General features: G+C 37.5%; 3 protein-coding genes across 10 annotated transcripts in view; 1 reads left to right on the top strand and 2 right to left on the bottom strand.

Moving 5' to 3' along the window:
• The first annotated feature begins 262 nt into the window (after positions 1 to 262).
• LOC132842707 (mucin-2-like) lies at positions 263 to 8,577 on the top strand. Of its 3 annotated transcripts, XM_060865535.1 has the most exons (9): positions 263 to 415; positions 1,344 to 1,507; positions 1,878 to 1,951; positions 2,047 to 2,189; positions 2,284 to 2,626; positions 2,666 to 3,560; positions 3,749 to 3,898; positions 5,310 to 5,410; positions 8,090 to 8,577. In XM_060865535.1, exons 1-8 carry the CDS (start codon positions 346 to 348, stop codon positions 5,379 to 5,381), a joined length of 1,911 nt encoding a protein of 636 aa, XP_060721518.1. In that variant the 5' UTR covers positions 263 to 345; the 3' UTR covers positions 5,382 to 5,410; positions 8,090 to 8,577. The 3 variants fall into 3 exon arrangements, with proteins under 3 accessions (XP_060721518.1, XP_060721517.1, XP_060721516.1); XM_060865534.1 differs by having other exon boundaries at positions 2,284 to 3,560; positions 5,310 to 5,401; XM_060865533.1 differs by having other exon boundaries at positions 2,284 to 3,560.
• Positions 8,578 to 13,757: 5,180 nt separating this feature from the next.
• si:dkey-81h8.1 (uncharacterized protein LOC100034657 homolog) lies at positions 13,758 to 24,529 on the bottom strand. Of its 3 annotated transcripts, none has more exons than XM_060864840.1 (9): positions 24,302 to 24,529; positions 22,309 to 22,461; positions 22,047 to 22,163; positions 21,769 to 21,825; positions 19,326 to 19,463; positions 17,638 to 17,688; positions 17,074 to 17,187; positions 15,480 to 15,557; positions 13,758 to 14,818 (listed from the first exon to the last, which is right to left on the bottom strand). In XM_060864840.1, the coding sequence occupies exons 2-9, from the start codon at positions 22,402 to 22,404 to the stop codon at positions 14,684 to 14,686; spliced, it is 786 nt and encodes a 261-aa protein (XP_060720823.1). In that variant the 5' UTR covers positions 22,405 to 22,461; positions 24,302 to 24,529; the 3' UTR covers positions 13,758 to 14,683. The 3 variants fall into 3 exon arrangements, with proteins under 3 accessions (XP_060720823.1, XP_060720824.1, XP_060720825.1); XM_060864841.1 differs by having other exon boundaries at positions 13,758 to 14,815; XM_060864842.1 differs by lacking the exon at positions 17,638 to 17,688.
• A 766-nt stretch (positions 24,530 to 25,295) lies between these two features.
• Positions 25,296 to 27,500, bottom strand: part of sema4ab (sema domain, immunoglobulin domain (Ig), transmembrane domain (TM) and short cytoplasmic domain, (semaphorin) 4Ab) — a 32,497-nt gene continuing 30,292 nt past the window's right edge. For all 4 annotated transcript variants that reach the window (XM_060865530.1, XM_060865532.1, XM_060865529.1 and 1 more), the window contains exon 15: positions 25,296 to 27,500. This exon is cut by the window's right edge and continues 1,093 nt beyond it. The gene's annotated coding sequence lies outside the window, so the exon portion shown is untranslated.

The following is a 27,500-nucleotide window of genomic DNA, read 5'->3' as shown; positions in this document are numbered from 1 at the left end:
CTAGATGAAGGTTATTGACGTAAGTGTATGCAGATTAAATCTCCAGCATAATTTATATATCGGGGATCAAACAAAGCTGAGAGCGGAGGGTCATGAATCAAGCTTACTCATATTACTACAATATCCAGCTATAGCTTCAGTCTTTTGTGTTATTCTTAACCACACCTGCTTCTCTAGAGTGGAACTCCTGATAAGCCAGGAAACTTTCGCATGATTAATTAATGTTTGTGTTTGTTTAATCAGCTTCTTATAGACTCAGCAGCCACTGTGTGTCTCCTCATTTCATTCTGACACTTAGCAGCGCTCCAGCACATCAAATATTAGCGATATCTTTCACGTTTCTTCATGATGGAGTTCTCTCCGAAGTCCCGGGGCACATGGCCGGCTCTCTGCATCGCCGTGTTCATGATGACGGGTAAGAAATTTTCTGCAGTTTGCAATTTGTCTCTTAAATTTACTTAAACAGGAATTATAAATTACAAATATTTGTTCGGTGAAACTCTTAAAGTTGAACCACAGACTTGTGAAAGAATGCAAGAAATACTTTTGTAAACATTTACGCACTTAATAAAATGTGTGACTGCATGAGACATGTCAGTGTAGCGAAACCTGTTATGGTCTTAGGGGTCATATGAGTCCAGACACTGTTCTGTTTTTTTATTTCTTATTACTTTTCTCTCTTTTTTTAGTTAAAATGATACAACTCCTTCTTTCTTCATTTTATTAATAAAATCATGTAATTTTGGTTAATTTTTTTTTAAAAACTTTGTTATTTCTATCTTTATTTTATTTCTTTCTTTAATTAGTTTTTTTTCTAATTAAATTTTTTTTTTACTTTGATTTATTTAATTAAAAATAAATATCATGAAAAATATAAAGGATAGGCGGTAGAAAATGAATGAATGAATGAATGAATGAATGAATGAATGAATGAATATAAATAAATAAAATAGTGTGTTTTATTATAATAATAAATTGGTTTTGAATTTCTGGATTTTCCAAAATTTTGAAAAATATTCTCAAATATCTCAAAGAAAGAAAGAAAAATTGTCTATTGCTGTGTGTAGAATTGTCTTGTGTCCTGGGGGAATCCTGAACTCTAAATGTTTAACACAAAATTTCTAATGACTTATTTACTTTTAATTGACCATAAATAAAAAGCTTTACTCATTATCTACCATACATTATACATTTCTAAACCATTCAGTGTCACAGACAGAAACTTTTGGAGAAAAATATTTTTGAGAAAACCCGATTTTAGCTGTAATGATATCTGACTGATTTCCTTCAACCGTCACTTAGTTACTGTCAGTAATGTTGTTTACTGCTGTTTAACTCTGCAGCTTCAGCTGAAGGTGTAATCATAAAGGAAGCTGCCATGTTTACTTCTCTGGATTCAGTGGGTTATTACTTCACCATGGAGATCATGAATCGCGTCTACAACAATTCACTCCTGGACCCCAAATCTCCTGACTATCAGAAGATGTACAATGAAGTTAGCAGCGCAGTGAGTCTTCACTTCAGACTTGTATTTAAGGCTAAACTGTGTGTTTTAAATTCGATGTATTACAGAAGTCTCACATGGTTCTGACACCTTTCAGACTTTCCTGAGTTTTCTGGCCCTATGACCAGCTCTTGCCTTCAGCTTTTTTTAATTCTTTTTTAATATTTCCATAAAAGAAAGAAATAGAATTTAATCTAATCTCTTTAACTGAAGCAGGTTTAATGTCGCTGCCTGGATTAAATCAGTACCACAATTTTAATAGTTAAGTAACATCAGATGTACAGTATGAATGAATCTGTACATCTGATCGTACAAAAGATTTGATTTATTACTATTAAACATCCTAAATAAGACCCTGTGCCCTGTGTCCCAGCTCTACAGCATCTACGGCTCCCCCGACTCTCCAACTGCATCATTTTATCAAGGTGTGCAAGAGATGAGTTTCAGGTAAAATATTTCACTACTAAATGCAGTAACAGCAGTTTAATATCTGAATAAAATGATCACCTCTAAAGATCATTTCTTTCTTTCCTGCCTATCAGAAATGGATCGGTGATCGCAGAGTCCACCGTTACATTTAAAGGAGTCATGACTAATAGCGTTATGCTCGAATACATTTTTAATCAGACTCTTCTCAGCAATTCTGAAATTGATGGCCTTCAAATCAAGCTCGACTCTATAGATGGTAAGTACACAATACACACAGACACACATAATTCATTTTAATGATTAAAACTTGTCTGTTATCACCGTGTGAAAAACTAACCCTATCTCCACAGAAAAACATGCATCAACCACAAAATCACCAATAGAAAAGTTCAACAAAACAACCACCACACCAACCACCACAACCACAACACCAACACCAACCACACCAACCACCACAACACTAACCACACTAAGCACCACAACACCAACCACAACACCAACCACAACACCAACCACCACAACACTAACCACACTAAGCACCACAACACCAACCACAACACCAACCACAACACCAACCACCACAACACTAACCACACTAAGCACCACAACACCAACCACAACACCAACCACAACACCAACCACCACAACACTAACCACACTAAGCACCACAACACCAACCACAACACCAACCACCACAACACTAACCACACTAAGCACCACAACACCAACCACAACACCAACCACCACAACACTAACCACACTAAGCACCACAACACCAACCACCACAACACTAACCACACTAAGCACCACAACACCAACCACAACACCAACCACAACACCAACCACCACAACACTAACCACACTAAGCACCACAACACCAACCACCACAACACTAACCACACTAAGCACCACAACACCAACCACAACACCAACCACCACAACACTAACCACACTAAGCACCACAACACCAACCACAACACCAACCACAACACCAACCACCACAACACTAACCACACTAAGCACCACAACACCAACCACCACAACACTAACCACACCAAGCACCAGAACACCAACCACAACACCAACCACAACACCAACCACCACAACACTAACCACACTAAGCACCACAACACCACCCACCACAACAACAACAACTATCACACCAACCACCACGACACCAACCACAACACCAACCGCGCCAAGCACCACAACACCAACCACCACAACACCAACAACTATCACACCAACCACCACCACACCAAAAACCACCACACCAACCACCACCACAACTACAATGCCAACTACAACACCAACAACAACAACAAAACCAAAAACAACAGCCACCACAACACCTAAAATGACCACAGCAACTAGCAAACAAAGCTCTAGCCCTGTAATTTTACAAACAACAAAGCATCCAGAACACAGTGCATCCTCCTCCTCCTCCTCCTCCACCACACCCACCACTAAGTCCTCCTCCAACACCAAAATTAACAACACAGCACCTGTTATCATAACCAGCAACCCATCATCTGACCATGGTGAAGGAGTACCTGGATGGGCTATCGCTTTACTTGTGCTGGCCTCCATCGCCATCCTGCTCCTCATCATCATAATCATCATCCTGGTAAGAATTCTATTAATTAGTGTACATACAACCAAACAACCTACAAGAACCTTAATAAAGATGAAGACAGAAAGAAATCCCAGTCATTAACAACCAAAACATCAACAGCTTCAGAGATGGTTCTTCAATGATTTTCAGACTTTACCCTTAATTTCTTTGATTAATTTCTGTTTTCTGTGTTTTCCCAGCTGATAAGATGGTGTTGTGTGGATGACAGCGATGAAGTTCGTTCTCTGCCACCACAGGAACACACTCCGTATATGAGAACTACCTTCAGAGAGCCGCTCTCTGTTCCAGCGTACAGCCCTCACACACCACAAAAGAGCCTCTATCCTTTCGTAAGAGCTCCTCTTTACACTCTCTGCTCTCATTTTGCACATAACACATAAAATAATAGACCAAGAACAAATACCAATAATTTCACCAATACATCAAATTATCTAGTAGGTCTGCATAAAGAAGTCTAAAACCTCACATTGTGTGACACAGTGAATGCAAATAAATGTCCTCACTGAGTGACCAACCACTACCACAAAATCCATAACATCAACAACCACCACAGTACCAACCACAGAACTACCAACAAGGACCATAACACCAACAACAACCAGCAACAACATCAACACTCACCGCAGTACCAACCACAGCACCACCACCAATAGCAACCGTAACGCCAACAACAACCAGCAACAACACCATCATCCACCACAGTACCAAAAATAGCACCAGCACCAACACCACCACCAACACGCACCACAATACCAACCATAACACCAACAACACCCACCACGGTACCAACCATAACACCAACAACACCCACCACAGTACCAACCATAACACCAACAACACCCACCACAGTACCAACCGTAACACCAACAACACCCACCACAGTACCAACCGTAACACCAACAACACCCACCACAGTACCAACCATAACACCAACAACACCCACCACAGTACCAACCATAACACCAACAACACCCACCACAGTACCAACCATAACACCACCAACACCCACCACAGTACCAACCGTAACACCAACAACACCCACCACAGTACCAACCGTAACACCAACAACACCCACCACAGTACCAACCGTAACACCAACAACACCCACCACAGTACCAACCATAACACCAACAACACCCACCACAGTACCAACCATAACACCAACAACACCCACCACAGTACCAACCATAACACCAACAACACCCACCACAGTACCAACCATAACACCAACAACACCCACCACAGTACCAACCGTAACACCACCAACAACAACAACCACAACACCAACACCTACCACAATACCAACCACAACACTAACACAAACCACAGTGCCAACCACAACAACCACCACAACACCAACAACCACAATACCAACCACAAATCCAACAACCACAACCACCACAACGCCAACAAAAAAACACCAGTAGACAAACAACCACCACAACAACAACCACATCCACCTCACTAAGTGTTACAGTGAAAACCAAACTTTGATTACATTCTTGAATATCTAGGTACTGTATTGAAACAGATATAATCCTAATTAATTCAATATGGAATCAAATTATTTACAGTGCCTTTGTCCTGCAGTCGGAATGGAAGCTCTGAATGATAAAACTCATCATAAAAAATAATCAATCTTACAATTTAAGGACACACCTGTTTCTGTTTTTTTTCCTTAACAATTTCTAATCTACACAATGACTAATAAGATATTTGTCTTTCTTTTGTCTTCACCAGGAGGATCTAACTCAAAGTCCAAAACCTAAACCTAACCGAACAGGGACGTATGTAGTGAATCCAGAGAGATGATGAAGTAAAGCACCAATACTGTATGTGAGGTAACACATTTTACCGTTTTCTAAACTATAAGTGTTGTTTTATTTGTATTCTATAGCTAGCGTTGAAACTTATACTGAAATTAGTGATGGGTTTGTTCTCGTTTTTACAGTGGCAAATAAAAACAAATCAAGGACTAGACATAACTCATGCACAAATCAAAACAACATTCAAAAACAAAAGAAATCTAAAATAACCACCACATGATGCTTGTCACCATGGAAACTGCAGCTAGAAATGCATAACTCTTATTGGTTTATAGTGTTTTTACTGTAGAAATGCTACACCAGCATTGTGCTAGCTGCCTTGTCTTGTTGTAAACACTACTGTTAGCTCAGTGCTAATATATATAAGAAATAAGTAGAAATCACACAGTTCATAATAAAGTGAATTACAGAGTAAAATGTACGTGCCGAACCTGTAGCACAGATTTTTTAATTCAGAATTTAGTTTCAGAGAGTGTGGGCTATATTTTGTAGTATTTTCTGGAATAAAAATATATTTACTAAGTTTCAAAAGAACTTTCACAGAATCTTGTGTTTAAATTAAAAAGTTCAAATTCAATGATTTTGTGTGAAGCACAAAAAAAAAATCATCTTAAATCCTCATCCTGTGGATTTTATTGACAAAACCATTTTCCAGACTCTGTAGTGAAGCTAGTGCTCTAAACTATAAACTATAAAAGCAACACTAACATGCAAAAACTAAAGCAGCTTCCTCTCGCTGTCTATAGCGATATTTTTAAGCATTAATATCACTGTTTCTTTGCTCCAGTGTTCCTCTCTTTAACAATGAATAAAGCGCTATTATGGTTCATAAAGGCTCCATTATGGTTCAGTGCTTCAGCTGAGAAAGCTATTGAAGCCATTATGTCTTTTCACTCTGAGCAAACATTAAGCTAAGTATCGCATTCATCGACTTCTTTGCTAGGGTTTGTATAACACCCGTCTGCTACTGTTATACAAACTTTCTCGGACGTAGTCAAACAGTCTGTGGTTGACTTGCAGTCAGCCGGGATTAGTGAGAGTGGTATTAATTCTTTACATCCGTGACAAATTGATCCTTCAGCACATGACTGAAGCGGAGTATGTCCAAAGCAGAGGAATCACTGGGAGTGGCTCTTGTTATAGCACGATTAATGTACTCATTTAAGCTGCTGTAATACTAAACACTGAACCACTGCATTTACTCCACCGGCAGCTTTTATTCACACCATTCGATCCGATCGGAGCACAGAGCTGAGTGAAGGCTAGTTAACTCATAACAGACCATTGAAAATCTTTTATTAGTGTTTACACGCTACAAACATGATCTGTTTGCGGATTTTTACTCCATATTTATAACAACTTAAAGTTACAGCTTTGCTTCTTGACACCGGAGACTCCTTCCATAAATATTACAGAAAAAATTCTTTCCTTTTAAAAAACGTCACCGTATCCACAACTGTTTCGTCCGTTTACGTGGCACATCTGCTGAACAAATCGTTACTATAGAAACAATAACGTATTAGAAAAAGCGCATTAATATAAACCTGTGCTTTGCTGTCAGAGCTGCTGTTATAGTAAATGAATCAATAGCTTAATCAAAATTCACCCCTACACTCACAGAACAATGAATGACTCATGTTATAACAATTTGCCCCATTAGCTAAAGGATCAGCAGATATTAGCAAATCTGTATATGGATCTATATATAAAGCCATACGATTATTTATATTTCCAGCACATGGTACGGTCACACCTTCGGCCGACACATCCTCACCCTGTTACTCAGTCAGCATGGGCACGTAATTAAGCTGGGGAAGGGCTTATGCAATCAAAACTCACTCCTACACGAGTCTTTATGACTCAGAATTACCAAAATGTCCACAACCAACTCAACTCATGATGGTCACACCTGCTAGCACGCGACTAAGAAAACCCCATCAGATATCAGCGACTCTCTGTACAGTATGTCAATGAGATATGGGTTCATTTACATTAAACCACTTTTATAGAATTTTATCCAAACGAATCATCAAATGAGTCAAACAATCAGTCAGTGTCCAGACATGTTCGGTGTCTAAGGTTTGACGTTTTCAGTGGACTTTATGATAGATGCTTTAACGATGTAACATACTTTTGTTCAGAAACCAATTGGACTTGAGTTGAGTTTCAAATGATAGCTTTTTTTTTCCAACTTCTTACCTGCAGGAGCTTTGAAGCACCACTACACTAACTATAGAAGCAGATTTTGCTTAGCAATCATATCCTGGCTGAATAAACGCATATTAATGTTTGGTTTTACTTTTCCTTTTACCTCACAGGACATTTTCATTCAGTGTAAACAAATGAGTGATGTTCTGACTGTGAGTCTGAACTAAAATGAGTCAGAACTTTCAGTTAGAGACTTTTGTTTTTCCCTCTGTTGATAATCTTACACTGAATTTTAGTGGCTGAATATAAAACAAGATGTTTATGAACAAACACTTGAATAAACTTTTTAAACATGTCTGGGTCACTGCCATAAACCTTAAGGTACTTAAACTCAAGCACATTTGGTCAGGCAGGTTTATGATTTTATCCTTGATATCAAATGTTCTCATTAAGAATAAAACTAAAATGAAGTGTAAACCCAGAGTTTATGAACTCTGTGTTCCAGTGCTAACGATGGTTCTCATGATGTTCTGTTCGATCTTACAGATTTAAAAGAGATGAAAAAGAGTCATTGTGGATCCTCGCGGACTGAAACCCGGTGTGCTCATGACGTCCGTTTCTCAACAAAACTAACATGTATATCATGATCTCAGGAATATGTAGAAGTATTATAGCCAGGAATATGAAAATTGGTGTCATACTATTTATTACTCATGTATTACTCGTGTATGTATCACTCATGTATACTGTTTCTAAGGCTAACTCTTTTAACCTCATCTGATCGGATCTGATCTGATCTGCAGTCAGAATTAACCTTAGATAAGGTTCTCTGCTCTCTGGAAAAAAATATATACAACAAGAACACGAAGCTATAAACGGCAGAATACTGATTTTTTTTTTTTTTAATTCTTATACACTTTCATTTATTATACAGAATTATAAAAAATTATTGTAAAAAATCTAAGATATATGTTTTATATTGTATTAACATTTTAATGGTTTTAAGGGGAAAAAATAAAATCTATTAAAATACATTTGTTGTTGATTATAATTTTATTTTATTAAACTGCTGGAATAGAAATTATTATTGTTTTTTTATTGTGCTTTTATAAAAAAAAAAAAAAAAAAGATTTTGTAACATATTTTCATGGTAATCTTTTCTCTCACTTGCTCATGCATATGGAAATTTCCAGAATTATTCGTGAATATGCATTTTTTTATTAATGTACCTGTTTGTTCACTGTTATGCTATAGTTCCCTCTAACTGTAATAAATTTAATTCAGCTATAAATCCCTGTCAGTGTTTGAGAAAAAAAACTGAATCAAGTCCTAAAATGTACGACCCAATTCGGAAAAAAATCTTAAACCATTTCCTGAAACCTCAGTTTAATAGTACAGTGTAACGGGCTGAAGTGGATTAATGCAGATTAAATTTGACATTACGCATCACGCCCTTTTGTGTTCTTACCTCAGTACCAGGGTTAAGTTCGAACCCCTCCCTTATGTGCTGAAGTGTCATTTAGAAAAACGTCATTTAAAAAAAAAAGAATCACTTTCCAAAAGTGAATGAATTCGAAGCTATTTCCATTTACATGATTGCATTTAAGTCATTATGGATAAACATTATATATATATATATATATATATATATATATATATATATATATATATATATATATATATATATATATATATATATATAACATATACGTATACGTATATATTACACTACATTATTAAAGACATGATCGTATGAGACTGGGGTCAGGATTGTAGGCAGCACATTTCTGTAATTTTCTTCAAAACACTGAATCAAAGGATATCAATTCATAAAAAGCAGTGGAATCCAAAACGAGTCATGAATCATAGCACCTGTCTCAGGTGACCGCAGATGACATCGTTGGCTTCACCTGAATGAACATTATCAGCTACTATAAATACAGTTATGCAATTAGTGATAAAGTTTGTTTACGGTGTGACTGCAAAGCCACGCAATAAGCTCAAGAACACAATAAAAAGTAAAAGGTTAAGCAGACAATGCTAGGTGTAACCAAACAATATCCAAGTGTTAGCAGGGCAATATCTCAAATTACCTGATTCTAGTACAGTGAAACTCTTCTACACGAGTGAGCTGCACCGTAATAATCTAATTATTACAGCCATATAAACATATAAACATATATTTTACTACTTTATTGTCAGGAGATTTGTAATGCATGTACATCAACATGTAAGTGTGATGCTATAAATAATGCTCACTCTGAACCATCAGGAAGGAGATTCTGTAATAAATTTATCATATTATTATATGATTAATACCATTAGAATAAACAGCAAATTCACCAATCAAGAGAAAGATTTATTTTGTGCAACAGACCATGAAGGTGGAATGTTTTTTTATAGCAGTTTGCAGTAATGGCATCGATCTCAGTCCGGAAACCTAAAACAGAAGCCAAAAATATTTTCAATGCTGCATCATTAAAGTCCCAGATCTCTGAGAAATGTGAGTATTCACAGGAGAAAGGAGAGTAACAAGGATCAATTAGTTCCCCTGGGTCCTAGTAAACCCCAGGTTAAGGTGATCCTGGGTTGTGTAGTTAGAGCTTTCACACTGCTCCTATTTTCCCCGGGTTAACACTGAATCCTGGCTCTTCATAATCTGAGGTTTTACACTGTACGTTTCTAAACCCTGGTCCGATCTTCTTCTTATTTGCATATTCATGCATCAACAACCCTGATTGGACAGATCCAGTGTGTTATCACGTCAAATAACGGCTCGTCTCACACTTTCACATCAGCGAGGAAAAAGGTCAGCTCTGTAGTTCTGCAGTCAAGCAGGTTTTGTTATCTTTTACAGATTTATTATCTTTTTAATACATCTGGTAGTCTGGTACATTGGTGCTTTACTAATTTTTCAGTGTTTCCCTCTCTCTACAGCACACACTCCCGTGTTGTTCAGGGTTTTACCCCTTGACTCTATATACCGAGCCGTTTTTTGTTCAGCTAGGTCCTGGTTTTCACCTGATATGAGGCTGAAGAGCTCTAAAGTTTCTGATTGGGTGTCTGTTGCTAGGCAACCATCCATAACATTATAACAGCACACGCGTTCACACTGCACACATTCAGCACCGCAATTTGAAGTTAACACTGTAAAAGCCGAGCTGATCCTGATTCAGAGCAGAGTTTTATAACCCTGAGGATAAAGACGTGATTCATAACCTCTCGCTTCTGAATTACACGTGTGAAACGTCTTCTACCCCGGGGGGGAAGTGGGGTTTAGAGACTTCCACCCCAGGGTTAAGTGCAGTGTGAATGAAAGACAGTGTTCCTGTTATTTATGACTTATTTATAAAAAATATTTTAATGATAATCTATTCAGTGTCTGATTATTACAGACGTTGAAGAAAGGAAGCACTTAAAAGGAATTCTGGGAGATTTATAATCACATTATAGTCTTCTATCTCAGGATCTTTGATGGAGCAGAATTTGTTTATTCGTCCTGACTGTCATACTATTATACGCAAGTGCCAATAAAATCAAAATGCACACATTTACAACACAATAACTCAAATAAATCAAACAAAATGCCATTGGACTGTTTAAGATTGTTGTTAATCAGGGCTTTGAGGATGTGTTGAGTATTTAAAGTTCAGCCTGTGCCTGGTGCTAAGTTTAGCTGTGTGTTTGCGTCACAGTGTAATCACTCTGCTTTTATTCCTCCGTTATTAATCATCGACGTTTCCCCTGGAACAGACGTATCTGTGAGAAGGAATCACTTTAGGACACACACACACACACACACACACACACACACATTATCACTGAAATAAGTGTTTGCACAACTAAATATCATCGTATCGGCATGTTCAGTCCAGCGCAGTCTGTACGATATCTCAGTTGGTGGCTTTTGCTCAATACTTTTGCTTAATACGTTCAAATCTCTGAACAATTTGTTTCTTCACACCAGATTTCAATCCCTTCCCCAGAGGAAAGGTGCTTTTGTTCAGTATTGAACGTCGTCATCGTGTCTCACTCCACAGTGGTGTTGATATGAAGCTTATATGAAAGTAGACACTCAGGACTTTATAGTGTTTCATCACTATTTCTGTTTTCCCATAGAATACCCGAGACGATATATTCATAGAAAAGTTCGAGAAAAATTGAAATTTTTTTTTTTCCACACGAATGTTTGTGTCTTCAAAGTAAATGTTGATATAAAACTCATTTCTGCTCTCAAGTGTTGGTTAATAACATGACTGAAAATGTCCCAGTAGTCTGTTTCTTTTTGCTATCACAAGGGAAACAGCAGTTTACTGGGACAAAGGGTTCAATCGAATCAAATAAAATACGAATAATGAAAACGTGACATTGTGCGACGCTTCACAAACCTTTCATCAAAAGAGTTTTCAGAGTTACATGTTCAGGATAATCCATAAACATATAAACATCTCTACATTCAATTACTCTGATCTAATAAATGACAATGACAGCAATTTTTTTATCTTTACTTCTCTATTATCTGTCTTTTTGAAACAAGAAACATGCACACATGTGAATTTCCTGATTGACAAAAAAAATAAATGTAGTGTCTACACACACATGTGGATTATTTCCTACAGTGTTGACTTTTCCCAGTAAACATTTACCTCTTGGTGAGGTTGGAATGCAGGATCTGTATGTAGGAAGCTCAACAGCATTCAGCTCCACAAAACATTTCATTTCTCTCCATCATCAGTACATGTGACCTCAGTGTAGTTGTACCCATAATGCCACTGGATTTCCTGCTCATAGCAGTGCAGCGGGGCTTCTCTCACTCTCGCCTCACCTCTACCTAAAGACAGCGATGCGGCAGAGCTTTACTCACCTGCACCGTCTGCTGAACTAGATCAGGGTCCACAGCTTCAACGTTCATACTAACTCAGGTGTAAATCAGCACAACTGCACTGTACAGCTGCAATGCATTCTGGGACTTTGAGTCCTGTGATTACCCGATCTGATCATTATCACTTACACCTGCAATGGTGTATATACACATATATAGATATCTATGGAGGAACTTTTCCTGTTTGTTAAAAGATCAGATTGTGGATGTGACTGTATGGATTTTAGCAGAAACCACACTAACCAACTAACTAACTAACTAAATAACTAACTAACTAACATGACTGCTTCTGCTACTACTGTAAAATAAATAAATAATCATCATCATAATATCATATATATATAATAATAAAATAACGTATAATAATAATAACAACATATTATTGAATATTTCTAAGCAAATGTTTAGATTTACATTTTGTTTAATACGATTTTAAATCTTAAATAATAATAATTATAATTCTAATAATAATCCCCCCCTAAATATTTACTAAAGTGCTTATTCTAGCATAGTATATTAATATATACTAAAATAAATATAGGATAAAATTATATCATAATGTTTTACAATAATTAAAAAAAACATTTTATTATAAAAAAAAAAACATGTTAATTTGGCAGACAGGAAAATAAAGACAGACAGATGGACGGCAGACAGACAGAAAGACAAAAAGACAGACAAGAAGACAAAGACAGACAGGAATACAGACAGACAGGAAAATAAAGACAGACAGACAGACAGACAGACAAAAAGACAGAAAGGAATACAGACAGACAGGAAAATAAAGACAGACAGACAGACAGACAGACAGGAAGACAAATGTGACAAGTGTGTATTCACTGAGATTCTGCACTTCACTCTGCTGCCATCTTGTGGAAAGTAATCTTATTTTGACTAATTGAGACTGATTAATACATATTGATCCTCAGATTCCGGCTCTGATTTGGGGGCTCTGTCCTCCTACCACACACATTAATATCATTTTTATTTTTGTTCTCTTGTTTCTTTTTCCTCTCCATATGTTTATTCTGTGCTAAGAGGGGAGTTTTGCCACACCTTATATCATAAAAACACAGCTCTTTAATACCAGAGATCTAATATCTAAGTGCAGAATATTAACTCTCTCAGATTTTCTTTTTAAAATATTCAACCATACATTTAAAAAATAATAATAAGCAAATAAATAAACAAGACAACCCTCCGTTTTCATCAAGCTCGTGTTTAGTGAAGGATGAGATGAGGACATCATGATGTAGTGCCCTACACTTGTATACAGAGGAATCCTCTCCATGAAGAAACACAAGGTCCAAAGTGGATGTGTAATGTGATACAGTTTCACTGTGTTACACAGACTAATCACAGCTAATCACATTCATCCACTCTATAGTGCAAGTGAGAAAAACGACAAAAAGCATCTTGTATGTCCTACAGCATGTACTGAAATATAAGGACTTTAATGATAGATTGTCCTGAAACTCACTGTGAAATGTCTCATGAGTGAGGAATAAAGCAGGACCAGGAAAATGACCAACGACAGCAAAAGGAATTACTGCTGCCAACTTAAATTGTAATATTTTCCAATAACAGCATGAGAGAAATGTTTTATTCGTCTTATACCACGGCAATAGTACTTAAAAAATATTTTTTTTATCCATTTTTAGTTAAGTGGAATGTCCGTGAAACAAGAATCGACTCCAGAGTCGATTCCTGTTATCAGCTACAAACAGCAGCTCGTCGCATTAATCAGTAAAACGTAACGTTACCGCTTTCCACACAGCTGAAACTGGAGACTCCTTCCATAAATAGCTGTTTCTATAGAAACCATAACGTATCGGAAGATACAAACTGAACGGATATGAACTCGCAGCAGGCACGAGTGTCTGAGCTGCAGCTAAAGGGGAAAAAATAAATAAATTAAAAAAAAGAATCAGCACCTTCTGACCAATCAGCTTTGAGAATCTGGCAGCGCTGTGGTATAAACTTTATTTAATATATTTGAAAAGTCTAAACTGCCTCAGGGTAAAATGGCTCTAATATCATTATTCACATTATTCACATCACAGGTTTTTTTTTGTTTGTTTTTAAAAAAGGAGCTACGATGCTAGTGTAAATTGTTTACATTTCATTTTTGGCCTCAGGTCTTCGCTCTCCGGTATAATTGGTGGAAAAACACACAGGAGTTTTAGTTATTGAAATATGTTCTGAGAGCAGAAACTGACTAGCTGCTAAACCAAAACGATCACGACGTTCTGCTAGCCTCAGACCTCCGCTATAGAATCAATGGGCTCGACCTGTGGTTCAGTGGGAGGAGTAGAAGCTTCGTCTACAGACTGAGGATAATCTTCACTTGCAGCCACGGCTACCAACACCTCCTCCACCACCTCCTCCACCTGCTTAAAAAAATGATTAGCATTAAAGTAAATGCATGCCAAGATTTAACAAAAACACAAATGAATCTGAACCTTCAACTAGTACTAACATCATAATCTTCATGCTAATATTATCTAAAATTTAATCCTAATGGCTAATCTTTACCCTAGCTTGCTAATTCTACCCATATGAGTGAAAACCGTAGTGCTGATATGCCAATCTTAAGTCCTAGCATAGTCCTAATATGCACATTGTAGTCATTATATTGCCCTCTTGGATATAATGTAATAAATTTAGGCTACATGCTAATAATATTAATGCTAACATTAGCCTTAAAGTACTACAATAAATCTTGATATGCTAATCTGAATGCTAGCTGGCTAATTTCACTCATGTATGCTATAATAAGTCCGGGTCACATGGGTTAATATTAGCTTTATGGAACTAATATTAGCTAATATTTCCCTGAAAGTGCTAATCTTTATCAAAATTTGCTAATCACCTTTTTTGCTAATTTTTTCCTTGTGTCTATATGGAGTATAAGTGTTACATAGGCAGAAATATATTCTAAATCTATTAATAAATAGTTTAAAAGGAACTCAGTTCATTGTGATATCATGGCTCCAAGACATTTCTTATTTCTCAGTAGTTCTTGTTTTGAATGGAGCCGTTGGGCTTCTGTACCTGAGGAGGTGCACTCTCTTGTTGAGGAGGAGCAGGACGAGCTGGAGGACTTTCAATACGCTGGACCACGCCGGGAAGCTGGAGAGCGAGAAAACATTAACCTTTATACTTCATAAAGAACGCAAACACATTGACATTAATCATCAGCTACAAAGCATTTCAACTTTTTACTCTGTCCTGGTGGAATATATTCTATTTCCATTATTATTACATTCATTTTTACTAGTTTGTTACTATTACAACTACTTATACAATTTTTAGTATTTGTAGTAATAGCACTATTTACTGGAGCAGTATTTATAGTATTTTTAGCAATAGTAGTATTTATAATATAATATTTTTTTTAGTAATAGTACTTTTTACTGGAGCAGTATTTATAGTATTTTTTTTTTATTGTAGTATTTATTGTAGCAGCATTTATAGTATTTTTCAGTAATAGTACTATTTATTGTAGCAGTATTTATATAGTTTTTTTAGTAATAGAAGTATTTACTGGAGCAGTATTTATATAGTTTTTTTAGTAATAGTAGTATTTACTGGAGCAGTATTTATAGTATTTTTTAGTAATAGTAATACTTATTATAACAGTATTTATAGTATTTTTCAGTAATAGTACTATTTATTGTAGCAGCATTTATATAGTTTTTTTTAGTAATTGTAGTATTTATTGTAGCAGCATTTATAGTATTTTTCAGTAATAGTACTATTTATTGTAGCAGTATTTATATGTTTTTTTTTTTAGTAATAGTAGTATTTACTGGAGCTGTGTTTATAGTATTGTTGGTAATAGTAGCAGTATTTGTAGAAGTATTGATCATTCTTAGCAAACATATTTATTACTAGCAGATTTGATTAGTATTAGTATTATTAATAAAAAGAGGAACAGTATTCATAATGGTATTAATAGTACTAGTATTAGTGGTAGTATTAATTGTGGCAGCATTTCTAGTATGTGTAGTAGTACGTAGTAATATTTATAATAGCACTATTTATAGAGGTAGTAATGACAGCAGCAGGATTTAGTAGGAGTATTGATACCAAATGTGTGAGCAGTATTCATAGTAGTACTGGTTTTATTAGTAGGGGTAGTAATAGAAGCAGTGCTTGTAGTAGTATTGATAGTAGTAGTAGCAATAACGGTATTAATAGTAGCAGTATTTATAGCATTAGTAGTAATTTATAGTAGTAGCAATGTCTGTATTAGTACTGACGGTATTTGTAGAGGTAGTAGTATTGATAGTAGCAGTAAGGACAGTAATCGTATTAGAAGAAACAGTATTTGTAGTAGTATTGACAGTATTTGGGGAAGTAATAATACTGTTACTATTAATATAGTAATAGTAGTATTGTAGTAGTACTGATAGCAGCAGTATTCACAGTAATAATAGTAGTAGCAGTATTTGCAGTAGTATTATTTGTAGCCATATTTATAGTAATAGTAGTATTGACAGTATTTGTAGTAGTATTGATAGTAACAGCAGTAACAGTAATATTAGTAATAGCAATAACAATAGCAGCACTGCTGTAGACCACGGACACTGTTACTAAAGACAGTATGTTGTTGTCATGTGTTTCATTAACAAACCACACTAACATGCAGGCCTCCTTTGGCCAGAACACTGAGTCCAAACAGAATGGTGACGATGCAGACGATCAGCTCCACCACCAGGAACAGCACCAGCGTAGCCAACAAGCCGTCAATCAGGAGCTAAACTCCGCCCACAATCAGAGACAACAGAGCAAGAATCAGGTGTAACTCAGTCAGAACTACACAAACATATCACAACATATAAAAATATACACACAAACATTATTTGTAATTAAAGATGTCTTAATCAGAAGTCCTGGATTTCTTTTAGCTTTGTTTTATCTTCCTATAGCAGTAAAATATAATATAATACAATATAATACAATAACATTCAAAACACTGTCCAAAGTGCAAAATGAACAGCAAATGATAAAGTCCAATTAAGAGACTGGTGAAGCAAATTAAAGACGATACACTGAGGTGCCAAAGGTGCACAGAAGAAAAAAACTCAACAATAGAAATGTACACTAAATAATTAACTCAATTATGTGAACTGAAGTGTACAGTCGCTTAAATGGTCTACATCCATGCATTTACAGAACCTCAAGCACAAGAGCAAGTGTTACTTACTTTACATTTTCTTTCGACTGTATCAGTGCATTTCTTGAAACAATATTGTTGCTTTGGGAAAGCAGACACAAGAAACAAAGCTGGATTCAATTTACCAAAAGACCAAAAACATTTAACTTTAAACTCGTGCTGTATCCAAAAGCTGAGTATTCAACAGAAACTGTTACAGTTTTTTTTTCTTGTCAAACTGCTCTCTCCAAAAATCTGTACCAAGTGCAAATTTTCTAATTTTTAGGTCTAAATGTGATACAGATATAGTTTTTAAACAAACAAATCACCAACCGATTGAATTCAGATCTAATCCTCATTCGCACGTGAGCATTAGATAAAGGTCCGACGTGTGCGCAGGTGAGAAATTTACGTAAACCGTATCCGAGGCACAGAAATCGACTTTGTAATAAAAGCTTGTGCTGAAAGTTCGCTCGCTTTATCAGACACACAGTAACAGAAAAGTCTTGTATTGAATCATGCACGTGGGTTTGTTCATTTGGAAAAAGTGAACGTGTCAAATGTCGTTCGGATTTACAACTCTGTCTACGTTATGGCCTACTCGCATTGCTTACAAATGAGAATGTGAAGCGTTGCAAAAGAAAAAGAAGGCAGAATGACCTTAAAAATAAATACACAAACATAAAAAACACGTATGCATGAACAAATGACAAGAGACCAAACGACAACACAAAACACCGTCATAAAAAACACTGAAAAAAGTACACACCATGACATCCCACAGCTCGCTTTGTGCACAGGTGCACTGTCATGCTGGATCAGTGCTTTTATGTTTGTTAGCTCCTCAGTTTTGTGTGAAGAAACAGATATAGGTGTTCTAATCAGGGGGTGCACATACTTTTGGCTGTGTACAGGTATTCAAGTAATCATTATGTAACCGCATATTCCCATGTAAAATTAGTCACTACTGAGTCAACGAACAAAACTTGAACAAATCTTTTAACAGAATGAATCAAATGATTCAAATCACTAAAATGACTCATGAGAATTGCTTCTTTATTATTTCTTTGGTCATGTCTTGAGATTTTCTCTATATACAAAAATACATGCCTGTTTATCAGGTATTTTAGAGACAATGGATTCTACAATCATGCACAGTTCATTATTTAGCTCTAGCTTCTAGACTCCGTTGACCCCAGCTATAAAAACTCACACACTGTTTCACGCTAACACCAATTTATCATAGAATGACCAGACAGATGAGGTTTCTGACCTCGCTGCTGACTCACAGAGCTTTATCAGAGTGTGTATATGGTGCAGAGAGTGTGGGAAAAAAAATCATTCATATAAACTGACTCTGAATCAGTGTGTCAACTCCGTGAAGGTCTTATTACCAAATTCTTTTTGCACTTTGGTACAGTCCTTTGAAATGTCATCTGTGTTATTTTTAAATGAAAAACTGTAACAGAACACACCGATTATTGACTGCGATACACAACCGATATGCAAATATTGTTCTAAGCGCTTTAGGGATTACTAGTAATAAAACCATACGCATGCAGATGCCCTGATGATGATATTGTTACTATGGCAATATTCTTGTTAGACAGAAAGCTGAAGTTTAATCTTTTAGTTGCTCGTGCAGATAAAAACGCACCCCAGGCTTGTTAGTCAGCGACTAGAAATAGGGTTAATGTATTGTGTAAGTGTGTGTGTGTGTGTGTGTGTGTGTGTGTTACCACAGCGTAGATCTCCAATCTCCTGCAGTGCTCACAGTGATACGAGTCCTGTCTGTAGGGAAGGTGGCGAGACAGGAGCCCCAGAGCGGCCGTGGCGAACGCAGCACTTACAAGGTGAATAGCCAGTGTCGCCTTTACCTACACTCACACAGACCACAGAGAGAGAGAGAGAGAGAGAGAGAGAGAGAGAGAGAGAGAGAGAGAGAGAGAGAGAGAGCGAGAGAGCGAGAGAGAGAAAGACACACCCCTTTACATCTCTTTAATTAATCAGAAAAAAGTAAGAAATCATCGATTAAAATTTAACATAGTAATAAAACATTCGAAATAAATTCGTTAAATAACAAATGTAAATAACACAGGGGACAAGAAAAGGTTATAATATATAATATATAAACTTTTCATATATAATAAAAAAGTAGATATGGATAAATAATACAGTTACCATTAATGAAGGGGAGGATCTCACGTAAATATTTAGGGAACCATCATGATCAACTTTTTTGTAAAAATCAAATTCTATCTTTAAACGAGATTTTATCAATCCTTTAAAAATCAAGACAACATCTTGTACTTATGTAATAACCACGTTGCCAATTTAGTTTGTCCAGAAATAGAATTCAATAGAACATGGAGCTTCTTCTTACTACGTTTGTATTTTGAACCAAAGATGTAAATTTTAGGCTTCCCTTAAAGTCTGACACCACTCGTCCAGTAGATGGAACTAAAGAGGAACTAAAGAAACATTTAGAAAACAAATGAAAAACTGTTTCAAGCTGTCCACAAAAGGGGCAGCCTCCCCTACCTGTGGGGCAAAAGGGGCAGACTTGCTCTGTGTCTGTTTGTGGCTATTATACCATGCACAATCCTCCACTGCAGGTCTCCTGACTTTTTCTCAATGGGGGGTTTGTACAAGGTCCTCCAGCTAACTCTGGGTGAAGAGCCTGATCCAAAAAATTCTGACCATTTGGACTCTTTAACATTCCCAAGCTCGTAGAGGTGCAGCACTTTTACACACAGTACAAAGAGTGCTTTCCTCCCGATGACACTGAGATGCCCCAGCTGACGTGTCACAAAGGACAGAAGACCACCCTCTGTTTCTTGCTGCGTGCCATTTGCAGCTGAGACCTCCAGATCTTCCTCTCTATCAGATGTGTTCAGGGAAACTCTGTGATCCTGTGGAAATCTCACCAGCGAATAGGTCAGCAGGTTTTGAGCCACTCGGACAGATCGTATCGTATCTTCAGAGGGTAAATGCCCAACTTTGGAAATGTTCGCAGGAAGTAGAGCATTCCTTAGTGATACTGATTTAAGAATTTCTACCTCCAGTGCAGGGTTGAAAAACAGACGTTCTTCCATTAACCAGGAATGGTGAGTGTGATTTGACTCTTGGGAATAGTTCAGCAATGTCCATGATTTTAGCACTGACTTACAGAAACTTACATGTCAGTCCATTTATTGTCCATCATTAACAAGTGACAAACAGGTTCTCTCGCTCTTCTCACACAGGTAACCCCAGACCAGCTTACATCCTCTACATAAAGGAGTCTTTTAGCTGTCTGAAGTCTGAAAGCCTTGGCTCGCGTCTTGATGTCAACAAGCCCTTGACCTCCCTTTTGCCTGTGCAGATAGAGCATTGAAGCCTTCAGCCAATGTTAGCAGACACCCTTTTCCAGAGTGACTTACATTTTATTTCAATTTATACAACTGAGGGTTAAGAGCCTTTCTCAGGGGCCCAGCAGTGGCAGCTTGGTGGACCACGGATTCGAACTCATGATCAGTAGTACAGTAGTAGATCTAGTCAGTAGTACATCACCTCAACCACAAGGCTACCACATCCCTGACCAGTAAATATTCTTTACAACATCTTCGGGAGGTTCAGGCACAGTCATCTTGACACAAAGATGAGGTGACAGCGTATTGCAGACCAGAACTCTTCCTACAGGGCCTAAGTATTGAAAGCACTCCTTCCCCCATTTCAATCCACCTGGGAGAAAGGGTTCTCTTGTCCACAACATAAAGCATCACTTTTGGTCCAGAACTTTGGCAGAAGATGCTTTAACCATGGCAATCTTAGTTTCCTTTTAGATGTTGAACATCCTGATTAACTATAATTAAAACTGTAAGGTCATATGCATAAGCTGAGATCTTGACCTGGGAGTCAGTGTGTTTTTGCACCTAAGGGTTCAATAACAATGTTGTAAAGATATCCTGAAAGAGGGCAGCTTTGTCTAATGCCCCTCTTATAGGGGTGCTGAGGGCACCAGCCATTTTAACCAAACAAGTAGCCTCAGTAAAGTGTAATCTGATTATTTATATAAAATATTCCCTAAAACCAAAGGCTATATGAGTTTCAAAAAGATAAACAAGGTCTACTCTGTCAAAAGCTTTCTCTTGATCCTGTGACAAAAAAACAACATTAACATTTTTTTATTTGTTGACTCACCCAGAAAAGAGAAGGGAACCTCCCAGCATGGATCAGGATTGAACCGGAGGCAATAATCTAAAAAAAAAAAAAAAGACTTTAAAGTTTGGTTTATTGCTAAAACAAGAAATCTACCTTCAATATATAAGTGATGTTGTTATAAGTGGCCTTGTCTTGGTATTTAAGCTGTGTTTCCAAATTTAAATTTTTTTTATATATAGACCTGAAGTCAAAGCAGGGTTAGAACAACCTTAACCCTGCCTTAACGCTTGTTAAGGAAGATCAGCATCAGGATTCACCTGCACGACGATCACGACCACTACAATGAGGTCAGGGGTGAAGTGAACTTCATAGGAGATCTGAAGCATGGTGACACTCAGACACAGAGACAAAACAGCAATGATGATCTGGATCGACTGAAATGCAGAAAAGAACATTTACAACGTGCGAGACATATCCTGTGCTACAATCAACACAACACAGGGTTTTAAAAAAAAGGCCTTAGTTTTGGGTTAGGATACGTATCCTACGTATGTCCCTAAGGGGAGATATCTGACTCACCCCTAAAGCTTTGGGTTCCACCTTCTGGAAAGTTTTCACCTGTCTGGGCGTCAGGCTGACTGCAGGCTGAGCCGGGGCTTGACTCTCAATCCCCATGCTGTTATTATGTTATGATTATTACAGAAAGAAATCCCAGAGTGTCACGAACAGGGCCTTAAAAACAAAAGAAAAGAAAGCAGAAAAAAGTTGAGAGGGTAAGTGAAGGAACGAGGAGAAGGCAGATTCAGAGAAGGAACAGTATTGTAGAATTAGGATTGTTTTTATAATTTTTACCATTTTCTTATGTTTGTCTATTTGCATATTTGATGATATATATTTTCTCACAAGACCACAACACTTTTCCTTGATTTATATGTATTTATTGTATGTATTTATATTGATTTATCCCCCCTGAGCTGTTCTTATTTCCACATCCAGCCTTGTAGACACACCCACTCACAGCCACTCCCACTCCCATATATGGAATCAATAACACTCCTACTCAGACACGTTTCTCATACTTGTTTCCAGATACAGACTCAAGGACACACCCAGTCAAATTTTCACATATGAACTAAAGGATGCTTATGGCATATAAACATACATATAAACTGAAGGACACGCCCATTAAAGGCACGCCCATTTAACACATAAACTGACGGACACGCCCACTTAAGACACGCCCATTTCACATATAAACTGAAGGACACGCCCACATAAGACACACCCAGTCTCATTTAACATATAAACTGAAGGACACGCCCACATAAGACACACCCAGTCTCATTTAACATATAAACTGAAGGACACGCCAACTTAAGATACGCCCATTTAACTTATAAACTGAAGGATACGCCCACTTAAGATACGCCCATTTAACATATAAACTGAAGGACACGCCCATTTAAGATACGCCCATTTAACATATAAACTGAAGGACACACCCGTGTAAGACACGCCCATTTAACATATAAACAAAGGGCGCGCCCATTTAAGGCACGCCCAGTCTTATTCACCCAGATGAACTGAACACACACACTCTCATTCACTCACACACTACGGACAATTTTCCAGAGATGCCAATCAACCTACCATGCATGTCTTTGGACCGGGGGAGGAAACCGGAGTACCCAGAGGAAACCCCCGAGGCACGGGGAGAACATGTAAACTCCACACACACAAGGTGGAGGCGGGAATCGAACCCACAACCCTGGAGGTGTGAGGCGAACGTGTTAACCACTAAGCCACCGTGTCCCCGTCAAAAGAAGTCGATTTATTTAAAAAATAAAAATAAAACGATTCATACTTTTGGTAATTAGTATCACATATTTCATATTTAGCATCATGGTGCTATTTATTCGCCAAAACGGAATATTTTGAATTGAAAAATGCAGACATTATGTTATAACGCGTTATGACATGACTGGGACGTCCTGAGCGCTGCGTGTCTCCCATCTTTCACATTATCTCTGCTTTATCTCTGTTTGGACTTTAGTTAGAGATCCGAATGCGTGCTGTGATGGCATCCTGTTCAGTCCCGCATTGAGGATGAAGAGGAGGAGGAGGAGGAGGAGGATGATGGGAAAGACACTGCGGCACTCGGATAATTTCCATGACTCAGGGATTTTCTTTTAACATTAGGACTGAGCAGTGTAGTGTTTATGACGAGTATTAATACTGCAGATGGAGAAAAGGAAACCGGACAAATATTATAAAGTTAAATCAGTGCAGAAACAAATAGATAAATAAACACATGATAAGGTACAATATTATCACCAGGTAGGGAAAAAACACTCGAGTTGTCACCAGCTTCAAATGCCAACGCAACCGTATCACCGTCTATCTGCCTTCACACGAACGGAATAAAGCTTCATTTTATTATAATAACGCACGTTGATCTCTCAGCGCGTGCCCGAGTCCATCATCAGGCACCTTAGTTTAAAATGTGCAAAAAAAAATGACACATAAAAGCAGGAAAACCGAGATGACGTGATGACTAAATTTAGCAGCCTACCTGCAGAAAGCTGGAGCAGGATGATGGAGAGAGAGAGAGAGAGAGAGAGAGAGAGAGAGAGAGAGAGAAACAATCCGTATACAGGATCTTATCCCCTGCACAACAGCAGCTCTGGTGTCCAGCTGTCAGCACACACACACACACACACACACACACACACACACGTACAAACACAATGAGGAGAAAAGGAAATAAAACGAAAGTTGATTAAAAAGAGAAGAGTGAAGAGTTCAGTGTGAAGATGCTTCACTGCTGGTGATTCAGCCAGATTAAGAGGATCTTAGTGCCACCTAGAGGCTATAAAAAGCCCAGACAGTCTTTATTAAAGAGGTAAAGATGCTTAGATACTAGTGCACTATTACTAATATTACAGGGATGTGGCAGCTCAGGGGTTAAACTGTTGGACTACTGACCGGAAGGTCATGAGTTTGAATCCCAGGTCCATCCAGCTGCCACTGCTGGGCCCCTGAACAAGGCCCTTAACTTAACCCTCAGAATCAGTTTCGTTCTCTTAATGCTTTGTGTCAGCCATGTCCAATTTTATACGGAAAGGGTCGGTGTGGGTGCAGGTTTTCATTCCAACCAAGCAGAAGACACACCAGAGTCTACTAGGTGTGGCTTATGCCTGGTTAGAATTAAAACCTGCACCCACACCGGCGCTTTGTGGATAAGATTGGACACCACTGCTTTATGTAGTCTTGATGCAGAAGGTGTGTGTGTGTCTGTACTAGAAAAGAAGGAGTGCGACAGTAAGGGATGTGGCACTTGTGTGCACGTCAGTACTCGAAAAGATGGGGAAGTGGTCTGTGTGTGTGTGTGTGTGTGTAAGTGTGAGTGAGTGAGTGAGAGAGTGAGAGAGACTGTCCTAGAAAAGTAGGCGTGGCCTCTTGTCCAAAAACTTAAGCAAAAAATAACACCCAGACCTTGTTACATTTTCATAGACAATCACAGCAAGAAACACCGAGCACTTTTCTTTAAAGGAGTTACACACCTCTACTTTTTAAGCTTTTATTTAAAATACATTTTTACAAGACAGACATTTGTATAAAAATATATAGATATCCTTTTAAACAGTGGTGAGTGATTTCCCCTCCCCAGACCCTAGCTGCGAAATAAAAGGTGTCCAATAACACATACGGAGCTGCGTGTGTGTGTGTGTGTGTGTGTGTGTGTGTGTGTGTTGTTAAAATGCCTCTATTTATAGAAAGTCTGGCAAATCACAGTCAATATATTAGGATCAAGTCTGTAATATAGTTTAAATTCAGACCAACACAGCAAAGCATGTGCTGATACTCAGTTATAAAATCTAGTACAATACTAAACCCTCTGTCACACAGACGTTTCATATTCCATGCTGCACAGAGAGATGGCAGTGCTGGTGCTCCGGAGATGAAGTCTGTCTCGTTCACAATGGCAGTTTGTCCTTTAAAGCCCTTTACATTTAGACAAGGCATCATCACCACCACATGATGTTTAAACATATAATCCTGTTTTAGTACAATAATGTTACCGTCAGAAGCCAGGATAAAAGTTCTGGCTCTTATCGTTACGTTTAACTAGAACATTGGTGAATTGGTGCTAAAAACATTCAACGGTACCTTTATTTTAAACACGTTCCTTATTTCCTTCTGTACCAAATGATCCCAGCCTAGAATCTGTTACTGTATGGATTCACTTACAGCTCGAGTATTTCTATTTTTTTAAAAAGGTGCAGTTTTAATCTCACCGTTAAACCATTAATCTCACTTGCCACAATCTCCCGACATTCGGATGTTTAGTCGCACCTCGTGACAAGCAGTAAAGAATATTTACCTTTAGATTAACTACCAAAGTGCCAACAGCAGCCTGCTATTTATTAGCTATTTAAAACAACATAAAAAAAGTAAATAAAAATCATCTAAATCTGTTGTTTGTGTCACAATATTAATGATACACTGATGTATAGAAACATAGAGATGGGAAACGACAACAAAAATACAACAATACTGCAAAATCATAATCTAGTACAGAAACCTGCAGTCACTTTACATAAAAATAAAGCTCTTTGTCTATCATTTACAGGTTTATTATCAGCTTAATAAAAAATAAAAAAAAAAATACTGCAGAAGCTACAGATCAGATTTCATTTTCATCTGGCGAATCATGGAAACGACACCGTACCTCGGACGCTCTCGTCGGTTTGAGTAGAGATTTTACGAGCTAAAGTGGCTTCGTACCGTGACAAATATTCGCAATGTTTATATATATATATAAAAAAAGGTTTGTGCCACAAATGTGCAGAGTAGAGAAATGTTCACAGGAAGAATCGTGGCTCGTGATGTCATGTTCTTGTATCTAGATCAACTTCGGTTGTTCCACATGAGCGTCCTTTTCCCCGAGCTACTAGAACTTTAGCACGATGCAACGAAGTGCAGGTTGACTAGCGTACGAACAAGTTTAGCATTAATCAGAACCTTAAAAAGCTGAAACAGTCACAATTTTGCTGATGATGACGTTGAGAACAAATTCTCCAGAAACGCGCTACAAGATCGTTCAGATCATTTGGGTGAAATTACTGAAAGCTACAAGCGATCCTCTTAACAAGTCTACGTCTAAACCCGAACCAAATAATTTACTTAAATAAACTCAAACACGACATTTTTTATAGTTTCCAGAATCCTACTCATCCGGCGCGACTGGGATCCTTGAGAAACTGGATGAAGCGTTTTTTTTTTTGTGTGTTTATGTTTACAGAGCTTTTTAGAACAAGAAGAAACTTTAAACAAAAAAATAATAATAATAATAAAATAAAACAGTCCGTTTCGAGCCGACGTTTACGACGTATTATTGAACCAATAAGAAAAAAAATGGGGTTCAAAACCACAGGAAGTGAAGATGTACCGAAATATCTAAAATCCGTGCTGCAATGTGGCTCAACAATATATTTATCTGTTTATACCCTAGTTACGTTTACTGAGTCCACAAAACTAGTTCCTGGTATTGATTACATTACATATAGCAGCTATATACGCTCGCTCCTTCACTAGCCTTCTTCTCTCTCTACGTTACTGAGAAGCTCAAACTCGTCTGTCCTGAACACTTTCCTTAACCGTTTAAACAAACAAACAAAGAATCAATCAACAAAACAAAACAGTTTGTTAGGGTTTGATCGTGTGGAGCATCTGCTGTACAAAACTTTGTGCAAACTTATTTAAACCTA

Source organism: Tachysurus vachellii, chromosome 3 (assembly GCF_030014155.1).
Source record: "Tachysurus vachellii isolate PV-2020 chromosome 3, HZAU_Pvac_v1, whole genome shotgun sequence".
NCBI lineage: Eukaryota > Metazoa > Chordata > Actinopteri > Siluriformes > Bagridae > Tachysurus > Tachysurus vachellii.
The sequence above is the reverse complement of the archived record's forward strand: the minus strand, read 5'-3'. Positions and strand labels throughout refer to the sequence as shown.

What these genes read in the sequence shown, in the direction of transcription:
- si:dkey-81h8.1 (XM_060864840.1), bottom strand. Translation starts at nt 22,404, where the DNA reads ATGGGGATTGAGAGTCAAGCCCCGGCTCAGCCTGCAGTCAGCCTGACG. An exon ending in TGGTCGTGATCGTCGTGCAG is followed by an intron (nt 21,826 to 22,046) that starts GTGAATCCTGAT and finishes TTTTTTTTTTAG; the next exon opens with ATTATTGCCTCCGGTTCAAT. An exon ending in GGTTCCCTTCTCTTTTCTGG is followed by an intron (nt 19,464 to 21,768) that starts GTGAGTCAACAA and finishes GTGTGAGTGTAG; the next exon opens with GTAAAGGCGACACTGGCTAT.
- LOC132842707 (XM_060865534.1), top strand. Translation starts at nt 346, where the DNA reads ATGATGGAGTTCTCTCCGAAGTCCCGGGGCACATGGCCGGCTCTCTGC. An exon ending in CGCCGTGTTCATGATGACGG is followed by an intron (nt 416 to 1,343) that starts GTAAGAAATTTT and finishes TTAACTCTGCAG; the next exon opens with CTTCAGCTGAAGGTGTAATC. An exon ending in ACAATGAAGTTAGCAGCGCA is followed by an intron (nt 1,508 to 1,877) that starts GTGAGTCTTCAC and finishes CCTGTGTCCCAG; the next exon opens with CTCTACAGCATCTACGGCTC.